This window comes from Toxorhynchites rutilus, chromosome 2 (genome assembly GCF_029784135.1).
Source record: "Toxorhynchites rutilus septentrionalis strain SRP chromosome 2, ASM2978413v1, whole genome shotgun sequence".
Classification (NCBI taxonomy): Eukaryota; Metazoa; Arthropoda; class Insecta; order Diptera; family Culicidae; genus Toxorhynchites; species Toxorhynchites rutilus.
In genome coordinates this window covers 14,492,327-14,507,741 of record NC_073745.1, presented here as the reverse complement: position 1 = coordinate 14,507,741, position 15,415 = coordinate 14,492,327, and the positions used below count along the sequence as shown (strand labels likewise).

The window sequence follows — 15,415 nt, the reverse complement described above, 5'->3', positions numbered from 1 at the left end:
CTCAAGTTGGAAAGTCCTGAATTACGAATGTAGCAGTGAAAGCAGAATGTGCAAATGCAGGCAAAGATATCGTTATTTTAGCTTTGGCAGAATCATACCCACTTGTCATGTATCCAATCTGCTCCAGTTCTTCTTTTGTAGAGAAGACGACACGTAAAACTTAATGTAAAATCGAGGGGAGCTACTCTACCTGGTATCACCAGGCAGACTGCTTACATAATCGATATCGCCCATAAATAGTTACGAATTACAAGTCATCTCCTCAGTCATTCGCTGACGGACCTGGCGATAAGAAGGTCATTTCAGTGGTGTCACCAACAACTAGTTCATTATTTTATCCTACCAACAGTTAACTGAAAATCAAAACTAATCAGTTTGTGAGCACAATTTGGAACGCGAAAAGCATTTTCGACAAACCAACTGATGTATTCGAAGTATTCAGCAACTTACAACGGGGAGTCATCGGCAAGATCACCTGTCTGGAGATCGCCGCATCCCAATCCTTCGCCGAGTAGGAATGGGTACAATCGGAATGCCTCTGTGGTTCCCACTTCCAACTATGGTGATCGTAGGATGAACGATCGGCGAACGCCGACGAAAAACGGACACCATCTTGACGGCCTGGACGATTTGGACGGAAAAATCGCTGACCTCAGTATGGCGGAGGAAGTTAAACTTCATGAATCGGAAAACGCATGGAGACCCAGGTTCCTCAAAAGAAGGGGAGAATGTGACGAAGCTTCGAAGAAAACAGACGAACTGTTGAAAAAATTTCGCAGTGTGTTGAATAAGCTGACGCCGGATAACTTCAGCGTGCTCATAGAGCAGGTGAAGAACCTCGACATTGACACCGACGATCGTTTAGATGGGTGCATCAAAATTCTGTTCGAGAAAGCGATAAGGGAAGCCAACTTTACTGATACGTACGCCAAAATGTGCAGCGTTTTAGGTACAATAATCAGCGCCGGAACCAATGGACAGCGGACGAACTTCAAGCGAAAATTGATTACTCAGTGTGAGCTTGAGTTCAAAAAACATCACTCAGAGGCAAAGCAAAGCAGCAGCCCAAGTGCGGAATCAAAGACAAATGGTGAGATGGATCAAATCGATGGGAAAGATGAGCTCCAGTACGCCTTGGAAGATAAGCAAACTAAAATCCGACGGCGAGCCTTAGGTACAGTCCGCTTCATCGGTGAGCTGTACAAACAAGAGCAACTTACGTGCAAAATCATGTACGGATGTATCAACATCTTGCTGGACGAAGACATGTTGGAAGAAGAGTCTCTCGAATGTCTCTGCAAGTTGCTAACCACAATAGGTGCTCGAATGGAGAAGGACCCCGTCCAGGGACCGCAAGGAATGAAACAGTGCTTCTTGCGTTTACAGGAAATCGCGGACAGAAAATCCACACTTCGGGTGTGCAATCGTATCCGTTTCCTGATAATCGATCTCATCGAACTGAGGGCAAACAACTGGCAACCGCGTAGAGTACAGGCCGCCCCGAAGACGATGAATGAAATCCAGAAGGAGGTCGAAATGGAGGAGAATAAAAATAGAATTCTAAACTTTGTGCTCCCGGAGCATGGTCACGGAGGGTACAGTCGTCAAGGAGGCGAACGGAGTTACGGAGGGGATGGCGGAAGTACATCCAGGAACTCATCGCGCTTCCCAAGGAATGATGGCTTTATGAGGCCACCTGCTCGACCGTTACCGAGTTTCGATGTCAAAAGATTGAATGTATCCGTAAGTTGAGACTTCTTACGAATTCGTTACCAGATAATTAGTTATGCTTTTCTATTTCCACAGAATAAATCCGCGGAAGCTATGAGCCTTGGATCAGCTGCCATGTTTAGGGGGTGGGGCAATAATAGCGGATCATTGTCATCCAATGATTTTGCGCAACAGCGTATGCCACCGCCAAGTTACTTCGGATCAGGAGGTAGTGGCGGCGGTTATGGTGGTGGTCACAGTGGAAGTGGTTCCTCGTACAATGATGGAGCTAGTGCGAGTGGTGGAGGTGGCAGAGGAGGTTACGGCGGAGGAAACAAACGCTCTGATGGTGGATCCGGTGGCAATCAGAGACGTTTCTATAATGGAAGAAAGAGTCAGGTGTTGGACTAAGCTTTGAGAAAACAGGACTGTTTTCAAGGAAGTTTATTTTTTGATTGTTGGTATTAAGACGATTTTTTTTTTGGCTTTTTTAATTGGAGGAAGGAAAAGCCCATTGTGTTGCCTTTTTTCTTAAATGGGCATAAAACCTTCTCATCTTTTAGCATCAACAGATTATTAGAATCCTAATGATGCACACAGAACAAATATACAATACATCTTACATTTATCAGCAATATAACTTATTCTAATTTAAATATACTAATCTAATCTAACGGAGCACTGCACGAATCTTTTTCTTGATAATAGAACGAGACAAATTAAAGTCAAAAATAATATAACGATCATTGAACACACGACACATGCTACTTATTGGTTCATTGTGGCCGAAGTTTGTGCGGAATGTAGTAATTCGCAGAAAATCGTGCGAACGGAGAATTGGACGACGAATAGGTTAAGTGACCCAGTTAAAGAGGAGATATGTCACCAACTTGCAGAAATTTGCGAATAAATACTCTATTTTAGTTTAAAAGTATACAAAAGTATATTTTTTCTAGCAGTTTGAACTTTGTTCTTGTAGATTCTCACTAATATTTTGATGATTAGTTGACTAAATTGTATAAAACATATGTTTGAAAATGCCGCTTCCATGTACCCATTATGGTAGTAGTGTTCCTGGAGTTTCGTAATAAGTGTACCTATTATGGTAATAGTCGGTGTCACATGGAAAAAAGTATTAATAGGATTCAAATAATACTTCGATGATAATTTTTGAATAAAACTATGACTCTAAATCTTATTCCTAGTATGCAATACTATGTCGTTGATTTTACAATCGACAAAAATTATGGGAACGGAGCGCGAAGTCGAAGTTGTTAAGTGATCCTAGAAACGCTGGAACGTTGTGAAAACCCAACGCATGAAGATGGGATATACATCATTTTAAAGCTTCGTTTGAAGCTTCAAGTTTTGAAGTTTGATACTTGAATGCTTCTATCTTTTTGTGTGTAGGTGTAGTGGATAGCAATAATGGAAAAAAAATCGATTTTTTATTTTTTTAAATTTTTTAGATTAACGCAGTGTTTTATTAACCAAGTCAATAGAAAATCCAATTAACCTTATCCATCAGCATTCATTAGATTCCAAAAACCCTCCTGTAGGTTATTTTACTACAGGAAAATGTTTTGATAGAATGAAAAATTTCCCTTTTTCTAATGAATACTTTTTCAACAATACGATTATTCCCAAATCAGAATGCAGTTTTGAAAATTCAATAAATTCTGTACAAGACTAATTATTTATTATTCATTTTTGCCCAATTTTTGCTTTGATAGATTCTCTTAATTGATTTTATCTTACGATAACCATGGCTTTCCAGACAGATTTTGTGCCACATAACCCGAATATGCAAAGAACATCAACCAATTATTTGTATTCAAAATTTAAAAAAAAAACTAAGAACTTCCGGGATGATAATCTGAGAGAAGGTACACTTAATTAACTACAAATCAAAAACGAATTAACAAGCATTACAAGTTCCGGTTATGAATTATCTTCTGCTAATGCGAAATTATTGCTTTTTTTTTCTAATATCCGGTATCCGGCCGGATACCAAATATTGACCGGATAGGCAGGATACCAAATATCCGCTCATCTCTAGATTAGACTGTTGTTATGTGCCTCCCGGTTGTGAAATAACTGCCGGCTCCTCATTGCTAGGTCTCTCTGCTAGTTGACAAGAGAATCACAAAGGCGTGAGGGTTGTGATGATGTTTTCGCTTCTCTTCAGTATCTGAACAAAGGGTATTAACCCATTCACCTAAGATTTAATTTTCAACAGAGTGAATCAAACAAATATGCTTCGGTCGAACACGCTTGGTGCTATTTCATTACATTACTGAGCGTTCAAAAACGCCCTATGATATGCAATTACCCAGCGTAAAAAAGTGAGATACAACCACGATAGCATAACAACCAGAACATAACAATGTACAACCATAAAAGGAACATATAGCAGCTCTGCTTTTCAGCTTTGCAGTGATTTTCTACAACCATAATAGGAACATGCATCTTTCGTTATTGCGCGAATTGGCACGTAGATGTGAAATTGTACCAATTATGATAATACAAAAATACATGTTTATTTCGATAAAATCGTATAAATTGGCCGAATCACAACATCAAGAAGGTTGTAATGTATACGTCAACACTGTGTTTGCATAAAACAGCCACTTCACAGCATAAAAATCTCATTCTGTTGATAGCATATTCCTTAGCAAAGTGCTAAGAACCAAGCATCAATGGGACACACTATTTTCAAATTAAATTTTTCAACAAAAGAACAATGTTTCGCATGGAATCAAGTACCAGAATCGACAAAGAAGAGATTTCTGATGTTTAAAAATCGTATTAGAGCCTTTAAGAATAAGATATACTTTCTAAACTAACTAAAAACTCACTCGTATTACCATAATTGGTACTATTGCGATGATAGGTACTTCTACCCTACTCAAATCAAACTTGTTCAACAAAGCAAGGCAATCGATGTGCGATTGTAGAACGTCAGATACAAAGCAAGCCTTGGAAACATTTCGTCGGCTCGAAAGAAGATCCAGATCGATTAGCTGGCATCGATCCTGATATCGTGGTAGATCGAAAGGACCGGTCCAAGGCAGTCGTTTAAGTGCAAAGCGAATAAATTAGCGTTGGATTGCCTCCACTTGCTCTATACCGTTTTGGTAATATGGTGCCCATACAACTGCGGCATACTCCAGTGAGGATCGAACCAACAAGCAATATAGAACTTTCAGGCAGTGAACATCACTAAATTGTTTTGCTGCACGAAACATGAAGCCAAGACAGTTTGAGGCTTTGGTGGTTATACAACCCACGTGATCTCTGAAGGTTAGACTAGAATCGAGGAGAATACCCAAATCCTTAACCACGATTTCACGCTTCAGAGACGTTTTGGCGATGGTATAATTGAAGAGATATGGGGATCGTTTCCGAGCAATCGAAATGACCGAGCATTTGTCGGCATTCAGACTCATCAGATTAGTTGAGCACCATTCGGAGAAAATATTGTTGAGAAAACTCTCGTTGAAGAAAAAGTGCGTCATCTGGACATTTTATTACATAGTATACCTTGAAGTCGTCGGCGTATGAGAGCTTCAAACATTTAAGTATAAGGTTCACATCATTTAGATACAGCAAAAACAAGAAGGGTCCGATGTGGCTACCCTGTGGAACACCTGATGTGACTGAGAATGGTTCCGATATAGTATCAGCAACCAGATAGGAATTGAGCCAGCCGATTAGCGTACTAGAACAATCGAGACGTTCGAGTTTTGCTATCAAAATTTCATGATTGAGTTTATCGAAAGATACTGAAAAATTCGCATAGATAGCATCGACCTGAATCACTGTTCGTTAGACGCGCTACTCTTTCGTTTCAATCTGGCCGGCAGCAATATCTGCGTTTGTGGCCGAGGTTACCACGACATCGAACACGTTGTTTGGTCGTGTGAGGTGTATCTTGTTGCCAGATCGAATTTAGAGAACTCCCTTCGGGCTAGAGGAAGGCAGAGAGATGTGTTGGCTCGGTTAGACCTTGATTACATGTCCCAAATATATGTTTTCCTTAAATCTATCGATGTTCGTGTGTGATTATCCTTATATCCTTATACCCTCCATTTCTTCCTTTGTGAGTAATTGGTCCGCTTGCTATAAACAGGAGAATGAAATGTAAATTCACAACAGATGTACGAATAGATTTAAGAATTGAATGTGTGTGATTATCAACATTGTAATAATTTCCTTATACCCCATCCTTTTCCTGAGAAAATGTCACCCTTTTAATCTCGAGTCCACCACGAGTAATCGGTTTCCCACATTACTAACCATAGATTTAAGAAAATTGTTCATATATATAGTTTTAAAAATATATTTAAGATTTCGCCCCCTTAAACTTCTGTAACTGAGCCTGTAAAAATAAACGAATTTATAAAAAAAAAGCATCGACCTGCTTCCGATCATCAATTGTTTTAATGATGAAGGATGTGTAGGTGAACAGATTGGTGCAGGCCGATCTTTTGGGCATAAATCCATGTTGAGTATCAGAAACGTAGTTCAAACAGTTTTGCATGAGAAAGTGCAAAACAGTAAGTTCGAATAGCTTTGACGTAGCACACAAAGCAGCGACTACTCTATAGTTGGCAATCTCACGTTTATCACCGTTTTTATACACTGGGAAAACGAAAGATCTCATCCACATTGTAACCCGCGACGCCAGGAAAGCGCGCGAGTTCGTCGCGACCGGAGGGTTTTCCGCAGGTAGGTGGTTGGTTTAAGCGCCACTCCCGCGAGGGAGACCAACTGCCGTGTTCGTGCCATATAGGTACTCGAATTCCACTGAAAGCTAATATAAGGCATATATAAGGCACTTCAACAGTTTTTTAAGTGAACTAACAATTGAGATGTTGGCATTTTCCGAGCTGGGGTGTTGGATATGGAATTCCATCTAGGAGAGTAGAAGCTCGTAATACAGATTTTTTTCCAATCCAATCAGACACAGTGTATGATTTTTTCGGAGCAAAACACGATACGTGTTTTAGTTGTGTAACCCATCCATTGCAGCGTTTACAGAAGAAAAGGGTAGTAATGGCTTTAATGGTATTTTTGTGTACATTTTTGAACACAATGTGGTCCCGGATTCTACCACGTTATCTCATCTAACCCGTTAAAGGATACAAATTCATACAGGAAACTATTTTTCCAAGGCTTCCATTTGATGTATCAAAAAAGAAAAAACAAAGATTTTGAACAATGAATAAACTCAATTCAAAGGCAATTGCTACAAACAATCACAGTCCTATGGCTAGATCTCGTCCGTGCCCTAGGCTCAGACCCATCAACTTTTTTCACATTTCTGCAAAACTTCGTCTCTTCTCTTCTCTTCTCTTCTCTTCTCTTCTCTTCTCTTCCTCTTCTCTTCTCTTCTCTTCTCTTCTCTTCTCTTCTCTTCTCTCTCTTCTCTTCTCTTCTCTCTTCTTCTCTTCTCTTCTCTTCTCTTCTCTTCTTCTTCTCTTCTCTTCTCTTCTCTTCTCTTCTCTTCCTTCTCTTCTCTTCTCTTCTCTCTTCTCGTCCTCTTCTCTTCTCTTCTCTTCTCTTCTCTCTCTCTCTTCTCTCATCTTCTCTTCTCTTCTCTTCTCTTCTCTTCTCTTCTCTCTCTTCTCTCTCTCTTCTCTCTTCTCTCTTCTCTTCTCTTCTCTTCTCTTCTCTTCTCTCTCTCTCTTCTCTTCTCTTCTCTTCTCTTCTCTTCTCTTCTCTTCTCTTCTCTTCTCTTCTCTTCTCTTCTCTTCTCTCTCTTCTCTTCTCTTCTCTTCTCTTCTCTTCTCTTCTCTTCCTCTTCTCTTCTTCCTTCTCTTCTGCTTCTCTCTCTTCTCTTCTCTTTCTTCTCTTCTCTTCTCTTCTCTTCTCTTCTCTTCTCTTCTCTTCTCTTCTCTCTCTTCTCTTCTCTTCTTTCTCTTCTCTTCTCTCATTCTCTTCTCTTCTCTTCTCTTCTCTTCTCTCTCTTCTCTTCTCTTCTCTTCTCTTCTCTTCTCCTCTCTCTTCTCTTCTCTTCTCTTCTCTTCTCTTCTCTTCTCTCTTCTCTTCTCTTCTCTTCTCTTCTCTTCTCTTCTCTTCTCTTCTCTTCGTTCTTCTCTTCTCTTTCTTCTTCTCTTCTCTTCTCTTCTCTTCCTCTTCTCTTCTCTTCTCTTCTCTTCTCTTCTCTTCTCTTCTCTTTCTCTTCTCTCCTCTTCTCTTCTCTTCTCTTCTCTTCACTTCTCTCTCTTCTCTTCTCTTCTCTTCTCCTTCTCTTCTCTTCTCTTCTCTTCTCTTTCTCTCTCTCTCTCTCTTCTCTTCTTCTCTTCTGCTCTCTTACTCTCTCTCTTCTTTCTCTTATAAAGTATTAAAAATTTCTTTGTTCAATACTCCAGGCCAATCAAGCATACCGTTTAAGGTTCAAAATGTTATGCTACGACCGCTACTCCGATGATTCATCATTCCGAATGGTTCTTCAATATTCGATTGGTCACCTCCATGGGTAAATAACACAGGTTCTGAAACATTTTTGAGGCATCTTGTCATATTTATGATGAACCCTCTTAGTACTTTTAACCCAATTTTATTCAACGTCATGAAAAACAAATTCTACTATTGCTTGAAGGATTCTGTTTGAGTTTGGGTCAAGTGCAAGCAAAATTATTTTCTTTCCCATACAAAACCAGCGCACCTGATTGAAGTTCCAGATGTCAACATTCTTGAAGTTTTCTTCCTCTGCGTTTGCTTCAACTTTCGGAGCCCATTGTGAACTTCTTACTGATAGCTGGGTATAGTTTCAGATACCAGTTTTAGCATTAAATAGAATAGCGTGAGTACAGTTAATTTGAGAAAATCCATCAAGACTGACTCGGAATTCAACCTCTCAGCTCCCGTGTCTTTCGGATCTTGTCTGCATACCCAGCAATTGTGCAACTAAGATTTGAGACTGGGTCTTTGTTACATTTTGGGGAAGCTCCCGCTGAGCAGTGCTTATGGGATACTAATACTAATAACTCGTTCGTTTAGCCAAATTTAAAGCACGATGCAATGCACTGCGTTCCTGAAAATGATTATATTAATGCTGTTGACTCATTCACGTGACCCATATTACTGGAAAAAGTAAATTATGGATCAATATTTAAAATCGTATAATGGTGTCGTCTAGTTGCAAAACCGATAATCCTTAAAAAAAATTACAGCGAAGACGATTTTCCGTAGCATCATTCCAGAATGGGGTGATTTTCAAATGCGTGTTACATAGGAAATTGATTTGAGATTTGGGGAAAAACTGAACAGTGTTTTATGATTTATTTGAAAAAAGTACCTGCATTCCGATATTATGTGTTTATGATACTGTTAATGTGCAGTTGAAGTGTCATCTCTGATAAAATGTAGCAAAAAAAAAACCATAAAAATGAATACATGCCGAATTTATTTGTACCTGCAGATAAAAGATATCGCCTCACAGGTTCACGTTCCTCACAAACCCAAAATCGCTTAGCCCGATTCGCATCCGATTCGATCCTGTTTTGCACATCACCAATCTACACACCGCACGCGTGTCATATTGGGGCAAAGGATATTTGGTTAACAATACCCTTCAACTCGAGGGAAATTTAGCACCGTGCGGAACGCCCTTGAACAGGTAGGAAGCAACAATTTTATCGATTTTGTGCAGGTATTGAATGCTGATCGTATCCCAGCATGCGAATGAATGTTCCTGTGTGTGTGTGTGTGCTGTTCAAAATCCACACGCCGAGGGCACGTAACCGGTTGACGTGAGCTGGGAAGCAAAAATCCTTCCTCGTCACGGAGGAGCTTCGATCCGGCCGGGGCACATAAATTAATCGATGCCAGGCGGGACGTGATTCCGCAATTTCGTTCGATTGTAATTTGTTCAATGTATGCCTTCTATTATTATCATTATTCCGAGCAGTTCGGCGCTGTGCGAAATTAGAATCTATGTCGCACATCCGGACACAAGCGGGTTCAATCCGACGGAATTGAGCAGCCATTGTTTTCGACAGGAAATGTGTCGTCGGTGGGCCCTCGACGCTGGTAACTTTGGCAGAAGTTAAGAGAGCATGGTGCATTTTTAATTTAATTTCGCTCACGACCAAATAAATTTCGTTCAAAACACCCATGTGGTGGCCTGCTGTAATAAATATCAATGTTGGAAAACGGTCGTGAAATATAACGGTGACCGGAATAAATCGCCACAGTAAACAACTGCAACAGAAACAACCGCTTAGAAAAAGTGTAGTAGGCTAGAAATATTTGGCGCGGGAAAAACATCATGTGCCTCACATTTCTATTATAAATTTATTCTCTTGTTCTCGTTTTTCGAAATTTATTCTGAGGACAATGTAATGGGGACGAAGTCCCCATTTGGCGAGGATAAGGAATCGAGGCGGCCCATGCCGCCAAGATGACGCAATCCGAGTCCACCGCCGACCCGCCGTCGGAAGCGGCGGTGTCTCGCACGCAAACCTGGGATCCACTGATTGCCCGGTTAGTTTGAAACATAGGATACGATCCTTTAGCAATGTCCGACCGAGCTCTAGCGAGCGTCGGACGGTATACGTCTGCCCGGGGCGTTACGTTTGCCTGGGGCGATACGTTTGCCCGGTTAATTCTTGTTTTGAAATACAATACCGCGCCACAATATTTATAGCCTACTACACATTTTATAAGCGGTGGTTTCTGTTGCAGTCGTTTTCTGTGGCGATTTATTCCGGGAACCGTTTCTGACAAACGACGGGGATCCATCTATCTTCGTATTTCACTCCGCGATTGGCAACAAATTTTCTAATTGAATGTTTGAGATTCCTCACTCGTCTCTCTGATGTTTCGTGTTCGCCCGAGGTCCAAATCCCTCTGTCAGTTTATTTTTCCCCAAGTGGACTGCCGCAACACGGGTTCGAACGAGCGCAAGCATTCGCGCCCCGAAAAATGTAATCTTTCGCCTAGCATAGCCAACACTTGATTCCCCAACACGACTCTTAACAGTGCTTTGGAGCGAAAGGATTTGCTGTGTGGTGTATATATTTTTTTGTGTGGCTCACTCCTGCAGCGATCTAGATAGACTTCGTTCGAGGAGGGGCCGGGAGGACCTTCGGGCGAGATAAGAAATCCTCTCGAGCAGGACTTCAACCCGTTCGAGTTTATTTTTATCCTCCTCCGGCGTGAGTTTGGAAGGAGAGTGGAGGGCAACTCCCAGGATTACGTTCAACACATTGGATGAAGTGAAAATTTGGACGTAGAATGATTACGGTCCATTATTTATCCCGCCAGTTTGAACTTATTGCGACCATCGCCACTAACTTTTGAGCTGGAATGTGACTTTCGTGGCACGCTAGAACGGAGCGGGCGAGGGTGTAAAACTCGAGAGATTGGCCGGATTTGATAGAGCCAGAGCTTTGCACCATTCGAGGATGAGCATTTTTGACGTTATCGAAACGGCAAGTATCTCTAGTTTGGGTTTATAACTCTTCTAGTTTGTTTTTTTTACGTAGGACTACGTCTTTAATTTCTAACTCTATGGAAAATGTAACGGAAAATCAGGGGATTTCAAATGCATATTGCGCAAAATCGTTATTGCGATATATGTTATACAATATACCATTAGATAGGAAATTTATTTAGTTTTGAAGATAGTAAAACAAGTAAACAATTTAGCGAAATAAGCAGGTATGTTTTTTAGATTTTACTCGCAGCTTGCGCTGTTGGGCAACAACAAACAGCATACAGCGGATAACGCAATAAAAGACTTAAAATGAGGTGCAAACATGAAAAAAAAAGATACTTTAGCATGAAAACTATATTTTATCAATACGCAAATCATTAAACTATCCATATATAAGTTCTACCTAATTGGCCATATATTTTACAAAAAAGTGTTTTTCAATGTTTTTTTACTAAAATTAAAACAGACCGAAAAGTACAACTTTTTTATTCGATGCGGGTATAATGGACATGTAGTGGGGGTAATATGGACAGGTTTGTAATATATGAAACGTAGAGGTTGATCGATCGCGAGAGCAATAATGTTATTCAACCTAGGTCTGAACTCATCACGAATGATGAAAAAATCGAATTAATCCACCTAGAAGTGATATCGTGCTTTTCATCAGTATAAACGGATCTCCTCAACTATTTTGCTTTTGGTTCCAGTCAGTTTCTAAACAGTCCACATTTGACGATTTGATTTCCATTTATTGACTCAGGGTATTCTCAGGGTATTCTCGTGAAGGAATAAAAAGTATAAAAATCAGTATCATTTCAGTAAATCAGGCAAAACCGAGTGTCAAAAAGTCTGGGAAATTCTGAAAAATCAGGAAGATTGGCATCTCTGCTCGTGAGAGGAAGATTGCATCTTAATTCAACTATCTTCAGTCGTTTCTACAAAACCACGGCTTTTTCTACACCACAGAAACTTTCTGCTAAAACTTTATTTCAAAAATTGCAACGTATAGATCATTCTGAAATAATATCTGAAGTGATAAACAAACGTATTGAACTACATAATTTCGTATTCCTTCAATTATTTTCATGGAATTGCTGTCGTTTGGGGACCTGACACGGCACCACTATTCGTTAAACTGTGTTGAATTAAATCAGGATTCCAATAAAAATATACCAAAAAGAATGGGGGTGTTTTCTTATACATGACTAACTGACCCGACAAGCGTTGTTCTGCAATATAAATTATTTCTAGTGAATATTATGGGTGTAATATAAAACATAACTAATGTATTTTTAGTGCGCAACGATTTCATCGAATTCCATGGTTCGATCAAAGTTAACTTTTGCATTCTTAAATCCGTTCGACTCAAATTCAATCGTTTTATGCAAAAGTGGTAACCTTGCCTGGTCGCAAAACAAATTTTATAATATTTCATCCGTATTTGTGAAGCAATTAACTCCCTAGCAGATTGGCAAACCCGAAGGAAAAATTAAATTGTTAAAATCATAATGAAAAATATTACTCGATGTTATTTGAAAACTTATAAGACTTATAAGACTACTGACCCTAACCTAATTTCTTTTTCTATAAATTTTCCTGCATTTCCACCAAAACTTTATCACAATTTATGTTCAAGTTTTGCCCCCCTAGCAGAAAATCGCTACTACTTCGCTCGCTACTTCCATTCAACCGAATACAGCCAGCAATATGTGGGACTGAATCTGACACACAAGCGCAATGCATTCTCATGCCGTTACACATGGCGATGCATTGTCTGGTAATAGCAAAGGCTGTGTCGGTTTTATTCATGATAGCGTCTCGCAAGTAAATGTATTTTTCTCACGCCACTTTTGTTGATTCCGTCGTAGGAATCGCAGTAATTCGTTCTCTACCTTTGCGAACATCATAAATTGTAAGTTTTTTTTTCCAAAAATTCTAGCTATATCTGTATGGAATTTATAAGTTCAGTTTCTAGCTCTATAACTATTGTTTGGTATGGTTATTATTGATTCAAATCACAAAATCACTTAAAATTTACGACTTCGCACTCTGTTCCTCTAGTTTTTTTGTCGACTGTATTCTAGAAAAATAATACTAAATGTAAACAGTGGAAATTGTGGATTATATTTGGCAATTGTAACAAATGAGCGGTCTACCAGAAGTATTGCAAATAATGTTCAAGCGTAGTGTTTTTTCATGTTAGAGTCTTAATTTTTAACCGTGACTATATTTTCGTTGGGCTTTTCATCAAAGCCTAGAGTAAATATGATGTTCTTTCCGCTTATCATAGATATGATCCATTATTTTTTCTGCGGGACCCATATATGTAATTTTGTTTTGTTTGCTCACTCTGTGTAAACGATTTAAAATGGTTTCATGAATGTCTTGTCAACATTATAAAATTTCAACTAGGCTTGATCATTTCACGACGTTATTTTTATTTCATATGCGTACAAAAGAATTTTTATAAAGGTTTAGCAGTCTTGCAGCAGCAGGCATTATTTTGAGCGAATAAAAACATTCTATTGTAAATTGAGATATATTTTAATGTTCATCATTAAGGTACAATCAACATGTTTTTAAATAAACCTATCATTACAATGGCTCCACCTTCAACCATAAACCATCCTTCGGTTGTAACACAACCGAATCTACTGCGTACTCCAGTGGGATGGTGGTTTTCGGACAAACGCTGAATTTAAATTTATTCAAAATGGTCGCTAGCCCAACCCTTGATTGCATCATTCCGAAACGCAGCCCAATGCAGACACGGGGACCTTCGCCGAATGGTAGAAATGCACACAGATGTCGTTTGGCCACTTCCTCCGAACTAAAACGGTCCGGATCGAACAAATCTGGATTGGGATAATATTGTTCGTCACGATGAATTGCGAACGCGGGTATGTGGACCTTCATCCCTTTCGGAATTATGACATTACTGTTCGGGATTTGATAATTACGGAACGTTTTCCGTTCTAGCACCGGTACGGATGGATACAATCGAAGTGTTTCTGGAAAATTGTTTCCATAATTAACAAAGGTTGAATTTAAATAATATTACAAATACCTTTGATGCACTGATCGAGATACTGCATATCGCACGCCGCATCGTACGTCAGTCCACCGTGTTTTTCAATCGCACCCTGGACACATTTTCTGGCCTTCTCCTGACATTCCTCGTTGAGGGCCAACTCGTACAGACAGTATGTTTGATTGGACGAAGACGTCTCGAATCCGGCAGCAAAAAATATGAACGCTTGTGCCGCAACCTCATCGATAGTCATCTTCCCATCACTATTTTTCAGCTCAATCAGCAGGCTCATGAAATCCTTCCGTGTGATGGAATTTTTCTCCCTGTAGTTCACGGTATCTCTCACCAGCTCAGAAAAGAACTGACTCACTTCGTCTCTCAACGATTTGATTCCTAGCCGCTGACACACCTCCGGAAATAGTCTCAGGAAGAGACGAATCATCTGAGAGTGTCTTGGTGTGTCGAAAAATAGCTTACCACACTTCCGGAACTCACTGTCCGGATCCTCGAAGCTGTTGCATTCGATGCCAAATGCGCAGCTACCGATCACGTCTATTGTGAAGCGCGACATGTATTCCTTAACCTCCAGCTCTCGGCCCTCGCCTACTGTCTGAACCATGAACGCAGACAGGACATTCCCAGCGGCTGCCAATGTTGGAAACATCATTTTCATCTTGCCTGATGTAAAGGTGGGTGTTAGACGCGCCCGCATCGATCGCCAGTTGTTACCCTCGATCGCAAAGAGATGGGCGCTGAGTGGATCATGCTTCTCGTTGTGATAGACACCACGATCGGGGAAATAGTTGAAGTCCCTAATCATTACTGTTTTGATCAAATCCAGATCGGTGACCGTGATGAGAGGTTGCACGAGAAAATACAATCCGTGAAACGGTCCCTTGTCCTTCATCTGGATATATTGTGTCCTGGAGATATCGGCTTGAGCTTTGTTGCGTCCATCATAAAACGATCCGTACGGAAATCGTGGCTCGATGAAAGGCACTTTCTGTCGGGCCCAATACGAATAGCGCTGTTTCACGTACACTATCAGCAAAATAAGCGGGGTGACGAGAAGAATCACCAGATGAATTATGGCCATGGTGACAATCGTCTAGACCGAACGAAGTCTCACCACAAACTGCTTGAGATAAGCTGAAACTGGTCCATTTTGTGTAAATTCATGCATATGATAACGGCGGATTTACTGAATAGTGTCATTATCTGAAAAG

The 15,415-nt window shown here is 40.2% G+C and overlaps 2 protein-coding genes across 2 annotated transcripts; one reads left to right on the top strand and one right to left on the bottom strand.

Annotated features, from left to right (window-relative positions):
• The first annotated feature begins 281 nt into the window (after window positions 1–281).
• Window positions 282–2,583, top strand: LOC129770612 (eukaryotic translation initiation factor 4 gamma 1-like). Its single transcript, XM_055773559.1, has 2 exons — window positions 282–1,743; window positions 1,807–2,583. The coding sequence occupies exons 1-2, from the start codon at window positions 424–426 to the stop codon at window positions 2,119–2,121; spliced, it is 1,635 nt and encodes a 544-aa protein (XP_055629534.1). The 5' UTR covers window positions 282–423; the 3' UTR covers window positions 2,122–2,583.
• A 10,681-nt stretch (window positions 2,584–13,264) lies between these two features.
• Window positions 13,265–15,333, bottom strand: LOC129768575 (cytochrome P450 6a2-like). The gene is made up of 2 exons (XM_055770311.1): window positions 14,226–15,333; window positions 13,265–14,169 (listed from the first exon to the last, which is right to left on the bottom strand). The coding sequence occupies exons 1-2, from the start codon at window positions 15,283–15,285 to the stop codon at window positions 13,754–13,756; spliced, it is 1,476 nt and encodes a 491-aa protein (XP_055626286.1). The 5' UTR covers window positions 15,286–15,333; the 3' UTR covers window positions 13,265–13,753.
• Between the last annotated feature and the right edge of the window lie 82 nt (window positions 15,334–15,415).

Bases quoted from the DNA above. Each gene is read 5' to 3' on its own strand.
- LOC129770612 (XM_055773559.1), top strand. From the start codon at position 424: ATGTATTCGAAGTATTCAGCAACTTACAACGGGGAGTCATCGGCAAGA. The intron at 1,744-1,806 runs GTAAGTTGAGAC...CTATTTCCACAG, and splicing joins TCAAAAGATTGAATGTATCC to AATAAATCCGCGGAAGCTAT.
- LOC129768575 (XM_055770311.1), bottom strand. From the start codon at position 15,285: ATGGCCATAATTCATCTGGTGATTCTTCTCGTCACCCCGCTTATTTTG. The intron at 14,170-14,225 runs GTATTTGTAATA...ACAATTTTCCAG, and splicing joins TCTCGATCAGTGCATCAAAG to AAACACTTCGATTGTATCCA.